We start from the raw sequence: 21,447 nt of genomic DNA on the forward strand, positions 1-21,447 counted from the left end.
TGACGCTTTTGCCGTTTTAAAAGGAAAATGTCAAATTTGCAACCACATCTGGAGACGCCTTGAGTGGATGGTAGGAGATTGCCTCATTCAAAATAATGTCACAATCGCGATGCACTTTTTTCCACCATAAATAACGTGGTCCAATAAATGAACAATCCCAGACCGTACAGCCTAAATCAAATGTTCTAGACTCCTTTTTAGAAGTTTTCTTCGCAAAAACCGTGACGTAATCAAAGTGTTAGGACCCCAAACGGATCTGAACACTCGAGGTCCACCGGCGGACTGTGTGGAAGAATTAGAGTTTTTAAAAAAAAAAAAAAAATGCAGGAAACTGCAACACGTCCATGTTACAATACCGCGACAAAAATAAACGGGAGCGACGTGCATGAATACCTTGAAGCAATTAGCACAGCCTTAGTTATCAGACCATTAGAGGCGGCCGAGGAAGACCCTTTTGGGCAAAATTAGCTTCTTTGAGGCTAATTGGCTCATTTGAGGCTAATTAGCTTGCGCTAACAAGTTTCTCACAAGGAAGAGTTCCATTCCGGCGTTTCCATGACGAGACCCTGGAGTTTAATTTGGTTCGGTCCGACCACCGGCAGGCAACCAGTCAGAGAGCTGCTCGCCCGCCGCATTCGGGACCCGCTCATCCCCACGGGACCTTTGACATTGACCTATAAGGCCAAGTACGGCGCCACCAAGCCTTCTTGCGGCGGACAGACTGCAGGTAAGGGTCGGAGGCGACCGCTCACTTTGGCTCGATGGCTTCGTTTTTGCTAGTAGGTAGAAACGGCCAAAGACGTTTCTTGTTTTTCAGCTTCATAATTAAAAGGATGACCCAGAAGAGTTTGATTTATAGTCTGAAGAAAGTGCTGGAACGCTTTTTCCAGCAGCCGTGGATGGGAATGGCCAGCCCGGCTTAGCGGCTTGCTTTTTTTTTTTGCGGCTAGCGTTCTCCTTGGTTTTTGCCTGTGAGTTAGCACGATGCTCGTGAAAGCGGCTTGACCCCCGGCCTAAATCTTGCCATTTACAGACAGCTCTTTTTTGCGCTAGGCTCTCGAGGGACCGTTCGGGTTCCCGAGTAATCGCGACGTCGTCTACGACGAGATGTCAGCCGAGAACTCGTCGCACAGCACCTTTGTGTTCTGCGGGTTCCCCGCGCTGGACGAGCGGCGCTGGGTCCTGGCGCCACCGCTGGCCACCACCTCCGTCTTGGCGCTGCTCGGCAACGTACTTTTGGTTTATGTCATCGCCAGCGTGGAGCGTCTCCACAGCCCAATGTACCTGATAGTGGTGTATAGTAGATCCATCCGTGTGGCATCTAGCCATTGCACGTGTACAGTGAACCCCCATTACATCGTGCCTTCTTTCACGTTTGTGACCCGCTGGCGACAGGGTTTCTTTAAGCGTTTTTTCACAACATTTGGATATAATACAAATGTAGAGAATTGTTGTTGGGAACTTGTGTAAAAGGGAACTATCGACAGAATACAATACAAGCTTGGCGATGGAATACAATACAAGCTTGGCGATGGAAAGGGATTCACTGTACCGCACCGATGTACCATATATGCTGCTGTGCCTTGACTTACGATTCAACTTTCTCCCGGGACCGAGCTCGTGACGCAAATAACGCTACCTGTACGTCTGAAGACTTTGAGGAGATTTGGAAAGGAGCCCGGGATACGCCGACGGTGCGTGCCATTCAATTCATAGTCGAGGAATAGCAATCCAATCAAGGAGATGGATGAAACACTCCTCTTTGGTTCTCGAAGAACACAATGCACAACTGTGGAGGTAAGAGTGCAATCAATGGCAGGAACACATTTCAGTCAAAGACGTCTGCCTGCCTGTCTTTGTCAGGGCACTCCCTAAGCGACAGGGAGCGCTCACGCATATTTACATTGGGTGGCTAGTTCGGTGTCAGCGTCTCGGCCTTGTTTTCTTTGGCTCTCCCGTTCAAAAAATCCTTTTAGCCTTTTATCGGTAGCCGGTAGCTCGTAGCTGGCGAAACCTGTCAGACCCGTAAGTCAAAGCACCCCAGCAGCAGCAGGAGCAGCATGCAGAAAACTACCGTGGAGCACAAAGCATGTAGCACGTGTACCCAGGTACCTGCTGATATGCGCCCTGTGCCTGGTGGACCTGCTAGCCGTGGCCGCCATCATCCCCAGCACCCTGGTGGGTCTGCTGGTAGACGGGACCCGCGTGTCCCTGGCCGGCTGCCTGGCGCAGATGTTCGCCACCCACTTCCTGTCGTCGGTGGAGTCCACCCTGCTCATGGCTATGGCGCTGGACCGCTACGTGGCCGTGTGCCGCCCGCTGCGCTACAAGCAGCTGGTGGGTCGGCGAGCGCTGGTCACGCTGACGCTCTTCACCTTGGCCCGGAGCGGCGCCGTCATGGCCACCCTGGTGGGCCTGGCCGGCTCACTGCGCTTCTGCGCTTCTGACGTGATCCGCCACTGCTACTGCGACCACATGGCGCTGGTCAGCCTGGCGTGCGGCGACACCGGGCGCAGCGCTGCCGCCGGCGTGGCTGTCATCGTCTGCTTCGTGGGCGTGGACATCCCGCTCATCATCTTCTCCTACTCCAAGGTTTCCACGCTCTCCGTTTCAGAACGACGCTTGCCGTCATACTTGCGGATGGCAGAATGCGAGCACGGTCGGATCGTCGATTGGCCCGACACCAAACACGACTGCCGGCCAGACGGCTCAAGTCGTCACTGAAGCCTGTTTTTCCTCAAAGGCTTTGCCTTACTCACTTTTGCCAGCCAGAAAGTATCCGTGGCGTCGTGGTGAAATGTTTACTTGACAGGTCTATCTCACTGGTCCGGAGACTTGTCAGCCACCCGATGCCGAGGTGAGGCGAATCTCTGCTACGTAGTCTCCTGGATGATTAGGTCGCCAGTGAGTTGAGTCGATTCTCAAAGGTTCTGTTTTTCCTTTTGGCTGCGCTCTGAGACATCGCGGCCTTTAATTCTCGCGGCCTTTAATCCTGCTCGCAACTTAGGGAATCGTCCCCGCAAGGTCTCTGCGTCTTTGCCGGAGACATGGCAGTGCCGCTTTCGTACTTTGTCGCAGAGTCTATACGACATCACAAAAAGGCGGCGGCAGCGGCGCCTCTCCGACTAAAGGTTTAGTCTTGCAAGACGTCGCCCTGGCAAGAGCGCAAACGGGGGCTCGGTCTCCACCGGTGAGATGGGCCCGTGAGCAATATTGCAATATCTCATCACTTGGTTGCTGACTCAGATCCTCGTCGCCGCGGTGCGGGCGGCGGCCCCCGGGGACGAGCGTCGTAAGGCCTTCCACACGTGCGGCACACACCTGATGGTGATGACGGTGTTCTACCTGGTCGGAAGCATCACCTTCCTGTCGCACAACCTCGGTCTTGCCATCCCCACCGACGCCAACAGCGCCATGGGGCTCCTGTACATCTTGACCCCGGCCGCCGCCAACCCCGTCATCTACGGGGTCCGCACCGCCGAGATCAGGAACGGCGTCTGCAGCCTTCTTGGCTTCAGGGACACCACCAAGGCCAAGACCAAGGGCAAGGTCTCGCCCGCCAACGGCGCCCTGTAGATGTCAAGACGCTCAACTGCTTTAACAATGAAAATACTTGTTTTATTTCATTCTTTATAAATCCCACTTTTGTCTTTTCAGTGAAAGCAAAACGTGTGGCTTTGTGGCGCTGCTGAGTGAAACAATCAAAGCAACCGAGAAGTGTGCTCAACAGAGAGCTCGTTTGGAGTTTATGTTCCTCACGCAGTCCTCAAATGTCCAGACTCGGGTTCTTCCGTAATCTACACAGAACAAAAAGTACTGTATAGTGACAGACGCTCTGAGAATTATCACCATCATGAATGTTTTTCACCGAGTCGTCTTCTGGAATGTTCTAAACGGAACATTTTTAAAAAGAGCGTTCTTCACACAATGTTCCTCGTCGGCTGCTCTCTATAGACCGCCGCTCGAGGAAGCGTCTTCACGGAAAGGCGATTGTTTCCATTCGACGATACGAGTACTTTACTCGTCGATTCTGGCGAAGGAGCCGGGCAATGTGGGTCGGGCGTCCCAAAAGTGCAAAGAAGTCCTGGTGGTGCCAGACCATCTGATGTGGACTTACTTTGCTTGTGAGTTTGGGTGCGCAGGGGGTGCTTCATGCAACCAGGAAGGCTCCTGCAGAGAGGACACACCTGCGTTAAGATCGCTCGGCTATGGCGTGCATAGACTTAGCGTGAACGTCATTGTCATGTCAACTAACAGAGGCAGAAAAGGTCTACTAGTTCTCCTCCAGACCTGCAGGGGGCAGAGCGAAACAGCCACATCGCAATTAGCCAAACTTCCTGTCAGGTGTCAGGGGCGGCCATAATTGCCTACAGACCGGTATAAAAGCCGGGGAACAAAGGAGTGAATGGCTCACAGTGGAAGAAAGTAAAGAAAAGAAAAGAAACTCTCAGAAAGCCCTCAGTTTCTGGTCACACGCAATTAGTAGGAAATGGACTTGGATGCTTTGTTTAAAATGTTTGAATTGTTTGCTTTGGGGTACATACAGGCTGTTTGTCTGAAATTGATTGAACTCAAAATAATGCAACGTTTCTTTGTTTATCAACCTGACTAATCAACCTCCCAAGTAGTTGTGCGATAAGCTGCAAAAAGAAAGAAAAAAGACGAAGTCCGAATTGTTCTTGCGTTCAAAGGACCCAGGCCCTTTTTCAAGTTGGGGCAAAGAACTGGGGAAAACTAACAACTTGACAGTTGAGAAACAACTTGAGAGTTAAGCAAAACTTGACAATCATCGTCAGCATGAAAATGTGCTCGTAGTTGAGCCACCGCACCTGCAGGGGGCAGTGTTGCTGCAAAGTGCCTCATCTGTATGGTTAAGTTAGGATGCCGTGTTGACCAATAGAGGCTTTGCAGCTGACGTCATCAAGCTACCCACATTAGCTTGGCGGCCATCTTGGCGGTCAACTTTTCAGTGCCGGTCAACGACTCACACACGCTTTCTTGTTATATCTGCTGTGCTGTTGGATGTAGCAATAGACGAGGCGATAAACCAAATCTTAGCTTCTATAGATTTCCGGCGAACATGAAAAAACGTGATAAATGGATCGCGGATATTCGTCGTGAACGATGGAAACCTACGATTTACACAAGGATATGCAATGAGGACTTCATATCAGGTATGTAAACAAACTATTCACCCCTGATTTGTTTCACAAAATGTGAAATAATACAATATGGGATGATACAAATATGATTGTTGAAAATGCTGGGTGCATTTTTAGAAAGGCAGCAAGAGCAGCAAGGCAGGGAATGGGATGATTTCTTCAGTTCACCCCCCCGTTTTTATTTTGTGTTTATTTTTTCATGATGCTTGAAAACGTTATCAATGTAAATATTGAATTATATTTATTGGTTAAGTTTTCAAGCCAATCAGATGTGGCATCATGCAAAAATAAACAAATAATAAAAATGGTAGCAACTTGAACTGACAGGTACAGTATCTGAATGATTTCACTCTATTCAGTTTTTTAATATGTCAAGTTATGAAATGCCATTACAAAACAAATCGACGAGGTAATTATAAATATCTGGATATGAGCGTTCAGGCAGGTCGGCTGTTGCAAAATGCTCGGGCGATTTTAGCATGCTTCTCGGTAAAAGGTACGGATCCGTTGTGCCAACAAGGTTCAACTTCTCTCTGTGACGTTTCTTGGAGTCTTCATCCAAATGCCTAACTTCGTTGGATAGCAAATCAGCCATAATTCGGAAGAAATCGGTGAAAACGTAGCGCAGAAATCAGACAATCCATACAAACACGTAGGAACGAGCTGACTAGTTGACCGCCAAGATGGCGGCATAACACAAAATCACGTGATAAAACCACGTGACTGCAAAGCCTCTATACATCGGAAGGTAAGGCGTAAAGGTTATTTTAAAAGGTATAACGATTAAAACAGAGTGTATCAGAGTAATAAGAAAGACAATGCAACAGTATAAGTACCTGAAGCAAACTCAGAAATCAAAAAGTAAACTAATTAGTAAGCTATTGCTCCAATGAATTAATATAGTTTTGCATGCAAGATTGTCAAAACATAAAAATAATACGAATAATAGATCTGATGAGAACATTGGCATGTTTTAAATATGAAAAAAGACCTATAATCGATTTGAATCCTTAGAGTAATAATTCATGACATTAGCTACAATATCAAAAACAAAATGCTACTCACCGGCGCGGGACGACGCTGATCACTGCCACGCCCTCCTCAGCCCGGGCACCAGCGGCAAACCGAAAGATAAAAACGGGGAGGGGCTGTGGAATATTGGCTTCGACAGACAGTTGCTTCCTTTTGTTATTGCGACGCCACTGCGGCGGCGCTCAAATCCACAACGGTCGTTCCCCTGAGGCCGGCGGGGGTAGCGGCGGCCGGCAACCCGTCCGCAGACAGCTGGCGGCCTTTGTGTGCGCCTGCCGAACAAAAAGAGCATCGCCGATGACTCGTTTGCCACGCCTGAGAAGGCGCCTTTCTGTGGCTTTTCACTCGTTTCCACTCGAGCATCAAAAGGAGATACATTTGTCAGGGGCTAGAATAGTGTGAAAAGTTGCCCAATCCATCAGCAAACGTGCCAAGCTGAGCCCCCCTCGTCACCTTGTCCGGGTGAGGGCAGGGCGGTGCCTCCGCCCCCTCCGTTGGTCTGCGAGCAGACGTGGGCGTGTCGGGCGTCGGTGTTGTGTTTGTGGTGGTGGTTGCTGTGCAGCTTGTACTTCATCAGCAGAATGAAGATGAAGACCAGAACAGACGCCACGATGATGCCGCCGAGGATCAGGATCATGGTGCCACCCAAAAACTGAACAAGCCAAACGCCAAGGTCAACATCTCAACGCACGCACGCATGCGCACGCGCGCGCACACACACACACACACACACACACACACACACACACACACACACACACACACACACACACACACACACACACACACACACACACACACACACACACACACACACACATCGCCAGAGGTAAAGAGTGCCCCCTGCCTGGTCTCGTATGGAGTGACACCGTCCGTACTCTGGTTCGGTGGCAAAGGCGACGCATCCCACCATCTTGGTGCCGGTCAAGGCGGCGAGGCCGTCGTCGTAGATGGCCAGGACGCACAAGTCGTAATCGCGGGAGGACGCCAGATCGCTCAACAGGAAGTACTTGTGATTGGCCGGGATCATCCTGCAGCCAAAGCATCCATCCATCAATCAGTCCGTGCATGATTTTGGACAGGCCGCAAGACCCGGGCGGAGGAGCCTTCCAACGACAGGCTAGGGCGGGTGAGCTCACCTGTAGATGAGGACGTCGTCCACAGAGCTGTTGTACTGGATCTGGTAGGTGCGCACGCCGGGAATGTGGTTTTGCGCGGGCCACGTGATGAGGGCGGTGCTCGCCGTTAGTTCGGACACGCTGACCCGCTGCTGGGCGACTCGCGCCTGACCGCCGTTGGACTTGATGGACGTGGGCACGTCCGAGGGCCCCGGGTCGGCGTCCGGCTTGGGCTCCGAGTGTGGCGAGGGGTTGACCACCAGCTCCACTGGCGCCGTGGCCTCGCCAGCCGCGTTGGATGCGATGCATGTGAACTTTCCGGAATCCTGCCGGGAATTCGAGGGGAGGGGCTCAGCAAGGGAGGAGGGCAGCGCCTCAAGAGAAGAAGGGGCGGCGTCCCTCCCGGCCCACCTTGACGGAAGCCTTGAGGATATCCAGCGAGCCGTTGTCGTAGCAGACGGTGCGCGACGTGTTGCCCATCAGCTTCCCGTCGGGACTGACCCAATGGGTGGAGGGTTCGGGGTCGCCCATGGACTTGCAGCGCAGGCTCACCTCCTGGCCCTCCATCACAAACATCTTAGACGTGTGGCGAGTGATCATCGGAGCTTCGCACACAAACTCCTCCTGTAGCGAGATGTTCAAATGAGGGTGTGAAATGAGAAGGTTGCTATGGAAATGAGCGCTCTGTATTTGACAGCTGTTTGTAGTGTTGAAAAGTAAAGGAGGATGGAGGTTCATCAATAACTAGCGGCGTGCGGCGAGATGTCTGGTATTTGGCTGAGCTGTTGCCATTCAAATCCTTCAAACTAACAAATTGTTAGTAGGCTCCATATCCAAACAAAGCTCTTTATCCTAGCCACAGTCGCCGCACCAGCGTCACACCTCTCTGATGGTCCAGAAGTACTTCCCGGCGAGGTCTCGAGGGGAGGCGCATGTCTCCAGGTCATCCTCGCGGGTCAGGCGCCGTAACCAGACCAACTCACAGTTGCAGTGCAGCGGATTCCCGCCAAAGCTCAGGACCAAGGCGGTCAACGGCGAGCCCTTCATCTTGGCGTACACCGGGATGCGCAGGAAGAGGGGGTCGGGCGGGATCTTCTTCAGCTTGTTGGACGTCATGTCCAGCCTGGACAAGACGGAACGCTAGCGACGGAAACCTCGCGGGGGCCCGCCTTCCGAACTCACCTGGCCAGCTTGTGGAGGTTGGAGAAGATTCCCTCGGGAACGCTCTCGATGAGATTGTGGTCCAGGCTGAGTGTGTTGACGCTTGCAAGCATGGAGATGGTTTCCCACGGGACGTCCACCAGATTGTTGTAGCTTAGGTCCAAGTCCTCCAGGGTCTCCAGGAAGTCCTGCCGGGACAGGATGGGGTTCAAAAGAATGGAGGAGTTTACCTTTTTGAATTGAGCTGGATGGAGCTTCAACTGGGGCGACTAGAGTATTCCACAAATGTGCCAATGTGAATCAAGAAGTGACCTGGAAGGCTCCTTGGGAGATGCGGTGCAGCTGGTTGTTGGCAAGGATGAGGTGACGCAGGTTGACCAGGCCCTGGAAGTGGGCGTCGTCCAGGTTAGTCAGACGATTGCCGTCCAAGTGGAGGGCGTGCAGGTCCTGGAGGTCGGCGAAGGCCAACGGCCGGATCTGGCTGATAGTGTTACGGCTCAGCGTCAGGTGGATCTGCCGCCACGACAGCAAACAAACGGCTCAGGCAGGATGCTAGCAGGGCGTTGTCATGGAGACCGGCGCCAGATTCTATCATTCGTAATGGTGATCTGCCCTTTTATTAGCGACTCGACTGACGTCGGTCTGGAAATGAACTGAGGTCAGATCTGGCCAGCCGCCGCAACCATAGTTCGTATGTGACCATCGCGCATAACGTCACGCCGGTAGCCGAGGCACGAGCGTCACTTTCTTAATTGAGGCGCTCGAAGTAACTGTAACTGCTGGATATGTTTCTCTACTTCTACGGCTTAGCCTGACTGGAAGCCATGCGCCACCGGCTTGCAGCGGCCCATCATATCGAAGCAGGGCGAGAACAACGGTTGGATTCTTACAATGGCTGTCTGACTGCTAACGTAGCTCACGGCCAGCAACGCCGTTGACGCGGCGCTGAAAAAATGTCAGACCGCAAATGAAGCTAGTGAGGACGTAGATACCAGGCTGGACATGTTGGCGAAGTCTCGGTGCCTGAGCGTGGTGATGAAGTTGTCCATGAGGCGCAGCTCGGCCGTCTGTCTGTCGACGTTAGGCGGCACAAAGAGCAAACCCGTCTTGGCGCACAGAACCGTGTAGGACGGAAGCAGGTTCTGACAGGTGCAGCGCTCGGGACACAGCATGGATGACGACGCGCTGCTCAGCGGGACCAGCCAGTACGCCGCCAGGAGGACCGGCAGGGGCGGCGGCCAGCGGCCCCCCATGGCCGCGCTCCTGCTGACGCACATGTGTGAGCAGCTCAACGAGCAGCAAAGAACTCCACAGAACAACCACAGTGTCACAAGATGCGCAAGGTAACAGCATTGTACAATGTCCTAAAAGAGACAGATAGAACCGTGCGACATTGTACGGGTCACAGGAGCTGAAACGACCCAACTTGGCCTCAGCCTTCACGCAACAAAACATTACACATACGTGTGTGCGTGTGTGTCTGAATGCGTGTTGACATGCCTGAAGACCAGTGACTGCGTTTTGCTGCAGGCTTTGTGGTCCCCCACTGGGTTCAGTGTATATACATCTAAGAAGGACGCTAATGCAGAATTTCTTGTCATAACGCCGCTGCACGTGACATCATCAAGAGCCTCGGCCAATTATCATACAGTCGTACCTGAGAAGGGGCGGTCCTCTTCACGTAGGGTGTGGCTGCGGAGGTGGGGCTAAAGGCGTCCCAAAGCCCTCATTGATTCCTCGAGGTGTTCGTCGTTGGCCTGCGGGCGGTAGAGAGACAGACGGGTGCTGATGACAGCAAAGTACTATGGAATATTTTCAAGTCCTTTCAGACTTTTGCTGACAGCAAATTACTGTCATTTGCTCATTTTGTTCATATTGTTTATCTGTCTGATATTGTCCGAAAAAACAGTAATACATCCAAAACATAAATGTACAAATATGTCTTCGTTTTGTCAGTGTCACGTCTCGTCCCCAGCTGTGTTACTGTGTCTAGGTTGTCATGGTTTCTGTCTGTCTCTGTACTCGCCCCTCCCTTCCTGTGTCAACTCACAAACCATGTACTAATCACAGTCACCTGCCTCGCGTTACCTGTCTTGTATTTAAGTCCTGTCTGCGTGTCACTCCCCGTCGGATCATTAATGTCTTCACGTCTTTTGTTTCACGTCCCTGTTGGGCAGTCCTCTTGGTGTTTTGGTAAGCCATGTCAGTTTGCCGAGTCTGTTAGTTTGTGTTTTGCTCAATAAACCCTGGTCCAAGCTGCATTTGGTCGCCCTGCTCCATCCGTTCCGTGACAGTCAGCTGTACCAAGACGGCAGCGTTGTTTACATGACAGTATTAGCACTTGATGCTAATACTTGATGCTTGTTTACTATGATGTATTTTTTTCTATTACAGCCATCCATTGGGGCTGTAAATGGGGCGGGACTACCAAACAACTCAAGGATGCCGAAGTGGAGGGATCAAAATGTCCGGTGTTGGATGCATCAAGCCACACAACTCATTGCACCAGAACCTTAAAGAAGTGCCTGGTCAAATTTCATTTTTCATGCAGTGTTATAGAGAAGGTTTCGCCAAAAGACTTTGTTTCGATAGTGGTTCGGTGCCTTCAATCTATGGAAACGACGGACACAGTAAAGCGGTAAGCTTGAGATGACACAAAAATAATAAAAGTGTATTTCACTTTCATAATATTGCGTGTCGATGCAGCTGTTTTCATAGCAGTCTGTCTGCTGATTTTTAGAGCTGTGCGCTCTGTTTTCACTTCTTGTATAGTTATATTCTTAGGGAACACAATGTGTTAAATGCATTCGTTAGCTTTTCGCTAGCGCTAGCATTAGCTTACTGAGCCGTGTTCATAAATATTTTGAGGGGATTTATTTTGTTACGTGTAATGTACGTATGGACGTCTTCAGCCGTTGACATCTTTTAATCAATCAAAAATTTTTGCGGCTCAGGTAAACGCTACCTCGGCTAAAAAACTACAAATATGTCGACCGGAAAGGGAGGTGCTGTCGATGCTGAGAACGGGGTCCTCGAGCCGTTTGTCCGCTCGATGGTCGTACGCATCTTTTCTGAGACCCCGACGCGCTTGGGTGTCGGCTGCTGAGTCAGAATAAAAAAAGGAACGCAAAGCAATCACTTGTCACGGAGCGTCTTTGATTTGTTTGCAGATTTTGCGTGCGCTCGTTGGCTGCAGCAGGACACATGCGTTCACATTTCTTCTTTCCCCATCTCCCGAGAAAAAACACGCAGGCATTTATGTATGGACCGGTGTGTGTGACCCTTCCTATGCATGATTCTTTCTTGCTTCCCGCAGTAGGCGGGCGGGCTGGAGACCTCGACTAAGCCGCTTTCCACCACACAAACCAAAAGATAAGACGCCACTTGCATTATTCCTCCCGCCAGTTGGGATTAAAACGCACGCGCGCACGCGCACTGCTTGAGGATGAGTGGTCGCCGGATGGTTTGTGACAGCGAGTTGGAGCGAGCATGTTTCATGTAGGGTTGTCACAAGAACCGATACTTCCGCTACCAATTCGGTAACAACACGCAAAAAATACGTCGATACCTGCTTTTTTTGTGGTACCGTTAGAACCGAATATTTTAACTTTTCATTCGGCGAGCGCGCTGTGTCGATTGTTGCCAGAACTGAAGGGGGCAGTACGGAGCAACAGTCAGCGGCGCTGAAGAACAAAAACTTTCGGTATTTCATATCAATGGCTTCAGCAAGTGGGAGTGGGAGTTCAACACGCCGGCCGGTGTTACAGGTTAACTTGCTCCCATGTTATCTTGCTTTCCGTCTCCAGTTGCGCTCGTTAGGGTAAAGCGAGTTGCGCACTCTTGTGTTTCGTGACTGCAGATTTGTCACAAGCGACATGGAACTTGCCTGACTGCAAAAAATATTTTGAAAAATATTTTTAAAAATGGCGATTCTCTCCCAATTACATCCGTCGGTTCAGGTCAAGACGCTTGTCTCGGTCACGTGACATGTCACGTCAGTCGAGCCCGCGAAGCAAGCAAAAATGAGCAAGAAACAGATGTTTGGAAGGCTTCTTCGGAAAGGGAAAACCCCCCAATGAGGAGACGGACGAAGAGGCTACGACTTCTATGAAAAGGAAAGCTGCATTTAAAAGAAAATTTCTGGAGTCCTACTTAAAATATGGATTTATCGCCACCGGTGACTCTGATGTATGGCGACAGGCTAGCTAACGAGGCAATGAAGCCTTCAAAACTGCTTCGACACATGGAGACCAAGCATCCTGCATTAAAAGACAAACCTTAACCACTTCGGGTGTCATTGTCTCCGATTACGCCTAGATGGCACCGGCGGCTCGTTTCTGAGAAACAAGCTCAGTGCTCCCACTATTTCAACGTAATGGGTGAGTTTTATTTTTATTCAAGATTCAAGAGTTTTTATTCGCCATGTTTGAGCGTGCCAAGCAAGGAATTTGACTTCGGTAAATCACACCCTCTGTTCAACATTTAGGTGACTAACAACACTCAGGACATGTGAAAAATGGCAAATATTCTCAACACATCCCCTGATCTTAAACTCCCAAAAGGGCAAGGAAAAACTCAAAACTCCAGCTAGGGGAAAATGTCGTTTATACTTGGTTTTATGCCAGTCGTATCATTTTATTTCATCGTATTTATATATTCACTATAACGGCATTATTTATTTATATAAATGTATTATTTATTTATATAAAGGCCGGTCCGTTAAAATATTTCTGACACGTAACCGGTCTGTGGCGCAAAAAAGGTTGGGGACCACTGGTCAAAGCAGCCCTATTGTCTTTAAGAGATGGCCATGGTACCACCTGCCAGGTGGAAAATAGCACACGCGCTCACGCACAGTGACTACAGAGAAGTTCCATTAGGAAGGTCTTCCTGGAGACAAAGCTTATTTTTAGATGACACAGATGCACGCACGCACACGAACACACTCACGCACACTCACAGCACAAAGATCAAAGCTGGTGTGTTTCTAAAAACATCAAGCATGAACGACACAAAATGTGGCCACGGCTCTGCTTATGAAATATTGTCTCTATCTGCGGCGAACACGTTAACGGAAACGCTCACCCAACTGAATTTAGTCCAATTTTTTCTGGCCCACTCACTCACATGATATTCGTTCACGCGGGTGTTGTCACGGTCCGTCTTTGAGTTGCTTCGGATGTTAGTTTGTTTTCTGGCGTGCCTGTGGTTAACGTCTGTCTGGGCAAGTTATTGTGCACACGCACTTCTTCTCGTTTGCTCATTTCCCGGTGTCCTCCTACCCTTTGTGCCTCGTCCTGGTGTTCCACGTTGAGTCGTTTGTTAGTTTGTCTGTCTTTATGCTGCATTTGAGGGAAGCGGGGAGTTGGACATTTCGCTTTCCGCTTCCTCGCATCTTTCCGTTTTGGGTCCTCGTCCCCTCGCATACCTGACAAGTGTACTATGTGTGCGCGTGCATGCGTGCGTGTGTGTTTTGTGCTCTTGCGTACTTGTGTGTGAATGGGTTTGTGTGTGTGTGTTTTGTGCACAACCATGAGACAGGAGGCTGTGTCTATCAACTGCCATTGATATGACTCTGTGCAACAGTGTGCTGTCAAGCATGTATTTGTATTTGCGTGCGTGTGTGTGCAGCCCGCATTTGTCTGTCAGTCCAGTGAGTCAGTCAAGTGTGCTTCAATCAGATTAAGGCTCAACATCTCGTCGTCCCTGTGATTCCAGCCTGGGGGCTTCTTGGCGATTGGCCTACGCACACGCGCACCCCCCCCCCCCCCCCCACACTCACACATACACATACACACACAAACACACGTACACACGCCGCATTGGATGGATAGGCACGCATGCACACATGATACAAGAGCCTGGCAGCGACCTGATGAGTACCCATTTAAAAAAAAAACTCTTGCACACAGTTGTCCACGTGCAAAAGTGCTGATTAGCATCAAGTGTTGGCTTGGTAACCTGATTGGCAGCCCCTGTAGCTGTGTGCGGAAGGAACTAAGTGAGAGTGTATGCCCGTGTATGCGTGAGTGTGAACGGCGCTTTGATGTTGGCGCGAGCAGGCCAGGGAAGCCGAGCGGCTTGAAGCCAGCTTTTGACACTGCAGAGGCCTCTTTCCTGTGCAGCGCTTTTTCATCTATGATGGAAGCACAGCACGGCCGGTGTCCATTCTCTCGCTTCAATGTATTGAGGTGATTGGTTCATTATAAAGAAAATATTGGAGTATGTAATGATGTACGTATTTTTACCTTCAGCACACACACACGCACAGGCACACACGCGCACGCACACACACACACACGCACACTTGTATGTGTGCATACACACGCACACAAAACAAACACAGATGTAAGGTAGCAAACTATGTACACACAACCAAGCGTGAGTGCACACACAGGCAGACACATACACCAACATACTCGCGCTAGCCGCTAAGTGGCACGCCTGCCGCTAAAAAAGTGTCTCGCTACGCGCGGTCATCGGCTCGCCACGGGCCTTCTCGCCATTCGCCGCTCTCAGCCGTTGTTAGCAGATGTTAGCAGCACGCAGTCAAGCGGCGCTAATGCGCGTGTTAGCGAGGGCCGACATCCGGATGAGACGCGATGTTCATTTTTCCATTTGTATTGTGGCTTCAGATCCCTCCAAAGTAAAATGAAACAATGGCAAATGAAGTCATTGGTCAGCAAAAAGTTATTTCCAGCTTTGTCTTCTTGTTATTTGTGCTAGTGGGGACTCACACACGCATGCACATATGCACACACGCACGCACGCACGCACACACGCACACACACACGCGCACCCCCCTCCCCCCACACACACACATACACATACACACACAAACACACGCCGCATTAGAAGGCCATAAAGAGACAAAAGGAGGATTATTTTCTTCACGCACTAAAGCGTGGATTAGTCATCTGCGCTCTTAATAGAAAACTGACCTCAATAATTCATGTACGTGTGCGTGAGCCAGTGTGCGACTCTATGCCAGTGTGTGCCTTTGAGTGCCAATTCAGTTACTTGACAAAGCCAAATTATTAGCAACGGTTGTCGCTATGTTGGTCAAGCACAAACACTAATATCATTCCATGCAGTAGACTCGGGAACGATCGCATCGTAGGACCAAAAGATTCATTTGGCAAGGAGAGATCGGTCCGTACAAAGTCCACCAAGAATCCTTGGAGCGGCTATTCCGTCTTCAAAATAAAAGCACACTAAATGAGCCACAGCAGATACTTTGATGGAAAAAATGCAGCAAATGTGCGGATCGGCCCCCGTGACAGGCCGGTTCTGGCCCCCAGGCCATATGTTTGATACCCTGGCCTGGCGCGTGTTCCCACATGTGACTGCGTGCGCTCGCATTCACGCAAGTGTTCTTGTCTGAATTGGTAGCCCATATGAGCCGACATTTGCCGATTTAGCATCTTGTGCTAAGAGACAATCGTGGGGATCAACCAAATGTCTGTGATGTTTAATTGATGATCAGAGGCTGGGCTCATGAATATTCACGAGCAGAGGCGACAGCTCCTGAATATTCAAAAGCTGAATTATTCACACACGCAGAAGGCCGTAAATGGTGCCGCCCCGCAAAGGAAGTCCTCCCGCGCTCGTCCAAAGCCAAAGTCAACTAGACCCGGTGGACTCGTAAATGCGCTAAACCGACACAAACGAGCTAGCGGCGGGCCAAAGCGCACGTGCCGCCATCACCGTAGCTGAGTCAAACGTCAGCATCGGCGCGGGGGCCGCCGCATTCCGTGTTAGCGCCATGGCTCCTTAGCGGGGACAGTGGGCCCATAACAATAGCCCGCATTCAACTATTTCAATCGCAGCCTTCGCACCCGTACGGAAGGAGCCCGGCTACAGATTGTCCCCGTTTTATTTGAGAAATCACCTAACTTGTCCCAGCCGTAGCACCCATTTGACAATAAAGCTCAGAGTGCACGCGGGTCGGGCGGCGCACGCGGGTCGGGCGGCATACGCAGCAGCAGCAGCAGCAGCAGCAGCAGCAGCAGCAGCAGCAGCAGCAGCAGCAGCAGCAGCAGCAGCAGCAGCAGCAGCAGCAGAAGCAGCGTATAGAGTCCCGTATCCTGCAAACGGCGCTAATGACGGCAATATGAAACATCAGAGCAACGGATGTTGTCGGCTTTTTCCCGACATGTTTTTTCGCGAAGGCCGCCTGGCGTGTTTGAACGAGGTCACCCGGCGTCGGCCTTGCCTTCAATCGGATGATTTCGAGAAAAATCCCATTTTCCCGCCCATGGCGCCGCTCATCGTGGATTAGGGCCAGGATAAACACACACGTACACACACATGCGACACGATGGCATCTCGTTGGTGTGCAGATGCGGCCGAGCTCGACCGTGCAAAGAGGAAGGATCAAGAAAGTGGAAAGTGAAAAGACAAGCTAAAGGCTCCAAATAACTTGACCCGGATTTTTTTTTTCTATTTTTTTTCCAAATCCGACCCAAGCGGCTTTCAGACATATCAGATTTTCAGTCTGAATGGCCATGTCGCATTCCACACTTTTGGCTGTGGATCACTCCAAGCTCTCATCGACACAAATTCAAGACACAAGGATGGTTTTAGAGCAGGGGTCTCAAACGCCAGTCCTCCGGGGCCGCATTCCTACATGTTTTCCAAGTTTCCCTCGTTAAACACACCTGATTCAAATGATCAGTTCATTCTCACGTTCTGCAGGAGCCTGATCATTGAATCAGGTGTGTTTAACGAGGGAAACTTGGAAAACATGTAGGAATGCGGCTCCCGAGGACTGGAGTTTGAGACCCCTGTTTTAGAGGATCATCTCAAAAGCCTGTCAGGCGTTTGTCGTCTTTGGTCGGGAAGGTGCAAAATCTGGACTAAAATGGAGGCATTGTCTCGACGGGTGTGCCGGTAGCCATTAGCCGCTAAAGCAATATAGGGGACGCGGAAACCGCAATCGTTCAAATAAATATGGCTGGAGCAAACGAGGAAAGCACAAAGGAGAGAGAGAGTATTTAAGGAAGGAAGGAAGGAAGGAAGGAAGGAAGGAAGGCAGGAAGGAAACAGAGGGGCTTTAATGAAGGAAGGAAGGAAGGAAGGAAGGAAGGAAGGAAGGAAGGAGTTTTATAGTCGCAATTGGAATCGCATTATGAAGAGAACATTGTGGTTGAGAGCATTTGACTTCCTCCGTGCTGTTCCATTGCCAAATCCAAGGCCCCCCCCCCCCCCACACACACACACTCACCCCCCTTTGCCTCCTCCCCTGGGGCTTCTCATACTCGCCCTGATGTATAATAGATGAGGCGGTACAAGCACACACGCACGCGCGCGCATTCCTGCACGGTGGGAGGGGGAGGCGGCTTGGGAGGCGGCTTGGGAGGCGGGGTGGGGGAGATATCAGTGCATGTATCGCTGCACATGCGCGCGCGCAGGGGATAATGGCAGCGTGTAATCAGATTACGACGATGAATCACTTCCCGCCAACTGAGGAAGAGATCAAAGGCTGCGTCCTTGTACGCTGCCAATCATTCAATCAATCAAAGCAATAAAATAAAAGCTTACCGTCAGCCGCTTTGTGAGGATGTCGAAAGGACACGGCTGGGGAGTGGTGCTTGTTTGTGCGTGTGAAGGGGGGGGTCCTCGTTTCTAGACGGTCAGTTGTGGGGTGGGTGGGGGTGAGAGGGGAGGAGGGGCCGCGTCGCGCCGTGCCGTCCTGTCAATCAAGCATCTGAACAAGTAAATCCCATTGCAGATTGTGGGAAGCCTGCAGATCATGCACGTGCTCGCCTGCCTCCATCCAGGCGGGCGGGGTCCCGGTTCCGCTCGGCACTGATCGATAACACGTGATAACGCAAAAGGAGCCAATAATCACGTCTACTCTCTTCCTGGCGCCTCCGCAGTGCGCACGCCGAGCCGTCCGTCAGCTCGCGCGTGCTCTTCTCATCCCGCCAGAAAGCGCTCCTCGTCTCCTCCGAGCATCTTCCAAATCTTCCTGGCTGCCTTCCTTCCTACGCTCCTATCTTCCTTCCTTCCCTGCAAAGAGCAGCCACGCCAAGTGGGAGCCTCTCGTGGGCGCGCACGCAGAGTGCACGAGCGAGGCGAGAATGCGCAGAAGCGAGCGAGCAATAGAAGAGGATTGGAACAGAAGGACAAGCCCTGCCCTCCGCCCACCGTCCATCTGTCAATCACTCCACGAGCACACGTCTGTCGCGTGGCCCTCCGGGGACAGGAGTGAAGGAGCCGCTTGAGAGCACGGATGCAAAGTTTCCATTTCAATGGCAATGAGAGAACATGACCAGCATTCATTCAAACTTGATTTGAAGGGGACCGCTTGCGTTGCACGGAGCAGAACCAGCTTCAAGCTGATTTGCATCTGCAGTACAATCCATGCACGGCAGAAGCAGCGACAGCAAAAGCCCAGAGGTCGCAATGCAGCCAGTCAAACGTGAAAGCATCCTTGTGTGCGTGCGTGTCCACTGTCCAACAATTCTTAGAAACCGTTGGCAAATATTCACAGCATTTTAAATCCCGAGAGGGCAAGGAAAAAGTCCAAGAGGCAAGAGAAGGGATCGCAGATGGGAGGATCTCTCTTCCGGGTCATCCGGGCTGCAACGTGTTTAACACACAATGTCACACAAAACAATATGAAATAAAGTCGTGCAGGTACGTATACACTCTATGTTGTCTCTTTGGGTCAGGTGTGTGTAAGAGAGCGAGAGGGAACCTTTGAGCATCCTTGAACGCTCACCTTATGGTCCACTACATTTTTCGCAGTTTTTTTTCTCCTCCTTCCTCCTTCTTCTAAACAACATCCAAGTAACCTTTGTGACATTCAGAACATTCGATAGGGGTGAGTGATGAATGATTGGTCCACACGCAAATCCAGACACAAGCTGCCTCCATTCTCATGCCAGTGGGTGGTGAGATGAGCACTGTGAAAATGGAGCTTTGCTGTCTGGAGAGACCATGCGTGACTTCCTCCACACACACGGCGAAAATGGAGCTTTGTTGTCTGGAGAGACCATGCGTGACTTCCTCGACACACTCGCATACACTGACACTAGAGTCCAAAATAGACAAGAAACACGTAAAGGAACTAAAGATTAGGGCTAACCTAATGCTAACTTCTTGCTAGCTAGGTTTAGAATAGCTTGCTATTTTTAAGCTAACTTGGATGTTCACACTGCATGTGGTTTGAGTTTTGCTATTTTTAAGCTAACTTGGATGTTCACACTGCATGTGGTTTGAGTTTTGCTATTTTTAAGCTAACTTGGATAAGTTCCACACTGCATGTGGGTTGAGTTTTGTGCCCTACTGTACGTTGTTTTTCAGACGCTGGCCATGGGACGGATGGTTTGAAGAGCAAGCTAGAATGCAACACGGTAGCTACGGGTTGATTGCCAACCTTTGATTCATATTGCTTTGCTTTCGGGCAGTTCTTTCCGGGACTGGGTAAGTAACTTTTGTGCTTAAATACCGTAACTTTCCATGTATAATACGCCCCCATGTATAATACGCACCCTAAAAATGGCCTGTCGATGCTGGAAAAAAGCCTGTACCCATGTATAATACGCACCCAAATTTGGACTCTTACTTAAGTCCGTAAACGTAAAATTATTTCAGAAAAAAGATCATCTTTGTAGGAGACCCCGGGGACGACCCAGGACGCGCTGGAGAGACTATGTCTCTCGGCTGGCCTGGGAACGCCTTGGGATCCCCCGGGATGAGCTAGATCAGTGGTTCCCAAACTTTTGCAGGCTGGCGCCCCCTTTGGCTCCCCAGTGAATTCCTAGCGCCCCCCCCCCCCCAAGGCACATATGGAAACAAACACCTCTTTCTTGATATTTGGTTTGCTGCTGTGGTCCCCAACCTTTTTTGCGCCACGGACCGGTTACATGTCAGAAATATTTTCGCGGACCGGCATTTATATAAATAAATAATACATTTATATAAATAAATAAATAATACATTTATAATATCATTACCATTACGTTGAATTAGTGGGAGCACTGAGTTTGTTTCTCAGAAACAGAACAATTCTGAACATTACAAGCTTGAAATTACAAACCTGAGCTTTTGCTTTTGTAGTCTATGCTGTCGGATCTGACTGGGCCAGAGCGGCGTGTTGTGTACAAATCGACTGCCGCCCCCCTACCGCCCCCCTACCGCCCCTTTCTTCCTCACCGCCCCCCCAGATCTTTCCACCGCCCCCAGGGGGGCGGTACCGCCCACTTTGGGAACCACTGAGCTAGATGAAGTGGCTGGGGAGAGGGAAGTCTGGGAGTCCCTCCTGAAGCTGCTGCCCCCGCGACCCGACCCCGGATAAGCGGAAGAAGATGGATGGATGGATGGAAGATCATCTTTGGGAACAACCGGATGTTATTCTGCCGGTCAGTATCACTGCGCATGCGCTAGCAAACTCGATAGCGAAGAAATGTTTCGGATTTGTGTAGGGTACATTGTGACAGCAAACGAGCAGGTGATCGAGCAAGCGTCTGATACGAGAGCATTGTGTTCGTATGGAGCGTGTTTGAAGTGAACAGCAAAGAGGAAAGGAACAAGGCAAAGTGTTGTGAAATAAAATATTACCTGTAATACGCATTTAGGTTTAGAACTGAACTCTCGCTCTTTATATAGCTGACGTGTCTTGCGCATCCGTTCTGCGCATCTGTAATGGCGGCCTCCGTATGATATCCGGTCTGCGATGGAGATTAAAATACAAACAATATTTGACAATAACACACCATCAAGGATTGCACCATCGTATCAAACGATGTGTCGTCAATTATGAATTTTACTGACTAAGTGTGTTGGGCAGGATGGCTGAATGCGATGCGCGATTGACGTGTCTTGGAATAGAATAGAATAGAATAGATCTTTATTGTCATCGTCACACATGTACAACGAAATTTAAAATGTGCCAACCGATCGGCGCATGAGAAAAAAAAAAAAATAGAATAAAAAGCTAAAAACCCACAGAAGAACATACACAG

General features: G+C 50.4%; 2 protein-coding genes across 4 annotated transcripts; one reads left to right on the forward strand and one right to left on the reverse strand.

Annotated features, from left to right (window-relative positions):
- The first annotated feature begins 225 nt into the window (after positions 1–225).
- Positions 226–3,750, forward strand: LOC119132021 (putative olfactory receptor 52L2). The gene is made up of 4 exons (XM_037266887.1): positions 226–727; positions 1,054–1,280; positions 2,109–2,592; positions 3,247–3,750. Exons 2-4 carry the CDS (start codon positions 1,108–1,110, stop codon positions 3,574–3,576), a joined length of 987 nt encoding a protein of 328 aa, XP_037122782.1. The 5' UTR covers positions 226–727; positions 1,054–1,107; the 3' UTR covers positions 3,577–3,750.
- On the reverse strand, positions 3,601–19,101 carry si:cabz01090165.1 (uncharacterized protein LOC100333421 homolog). Of its 3 annotated transcripts, none has more exons than XM_037266884.1 (12): positions 18,017–19,101; positions 10,131–10,230; positions 9,466–9,736; positions 8,786–8,986; positions 8,495–8,661; positions 8,195–8,435; positions 7,724–7,936; positions 7,334–7,638; positions 7,042–7,225; positions 6,648–6,846; positions 6,228–6,466; positions 3,601–4,170 (listed from the first exon to the last, which is right to left on the reverse strand). In XM_037266884.1, the coding sequence occupies exons 3-11, from the start codon at positions 9,724–9,726 to the stop codon at positions 6,351–6,353; spliced, it is 1,887 nt and encodes a 628-aa protein (XP_037122779.1). In that variant the 5' UTR covers positions 9,727–9,736; positions 10,131–10,230; positions 18,017–19,101; the 3' UTR covers positions 3,601–4,170; positions 6,228–6,350. The 3 variants fall into 3 exon arrangements, with proteins under 3 accessions (XP_037122779.1, XP_037122781.1, XP_037122780.1); XM_037266886.1 differs by lacking the exon at positions 18,017–19,101 and adding an exon at positions 13,601–14,233; XM_037266885.1 differs by lacking the exon at positions 18,017–19,101 and having other exon boundaries at positions 10,131–10,411.
- Positions 19,102–21,447: the final 2,346 nt, after the last annotated feature.

The sequence above is a fragment of the Syngnathus acus genome, chromosome 13, assembly GCF_901709675.1.
Source record: "Syngnathus acus chromosome 13, fSynAcu1.2, whole genome shotgun sequence".
NCBI classification, from domain to species: Eukaryota; Metazoa; Chordata; class Actinopteri; order Syngnathiformes; family Syngnathidae; genus Syngnathus; species Syngnathus acus.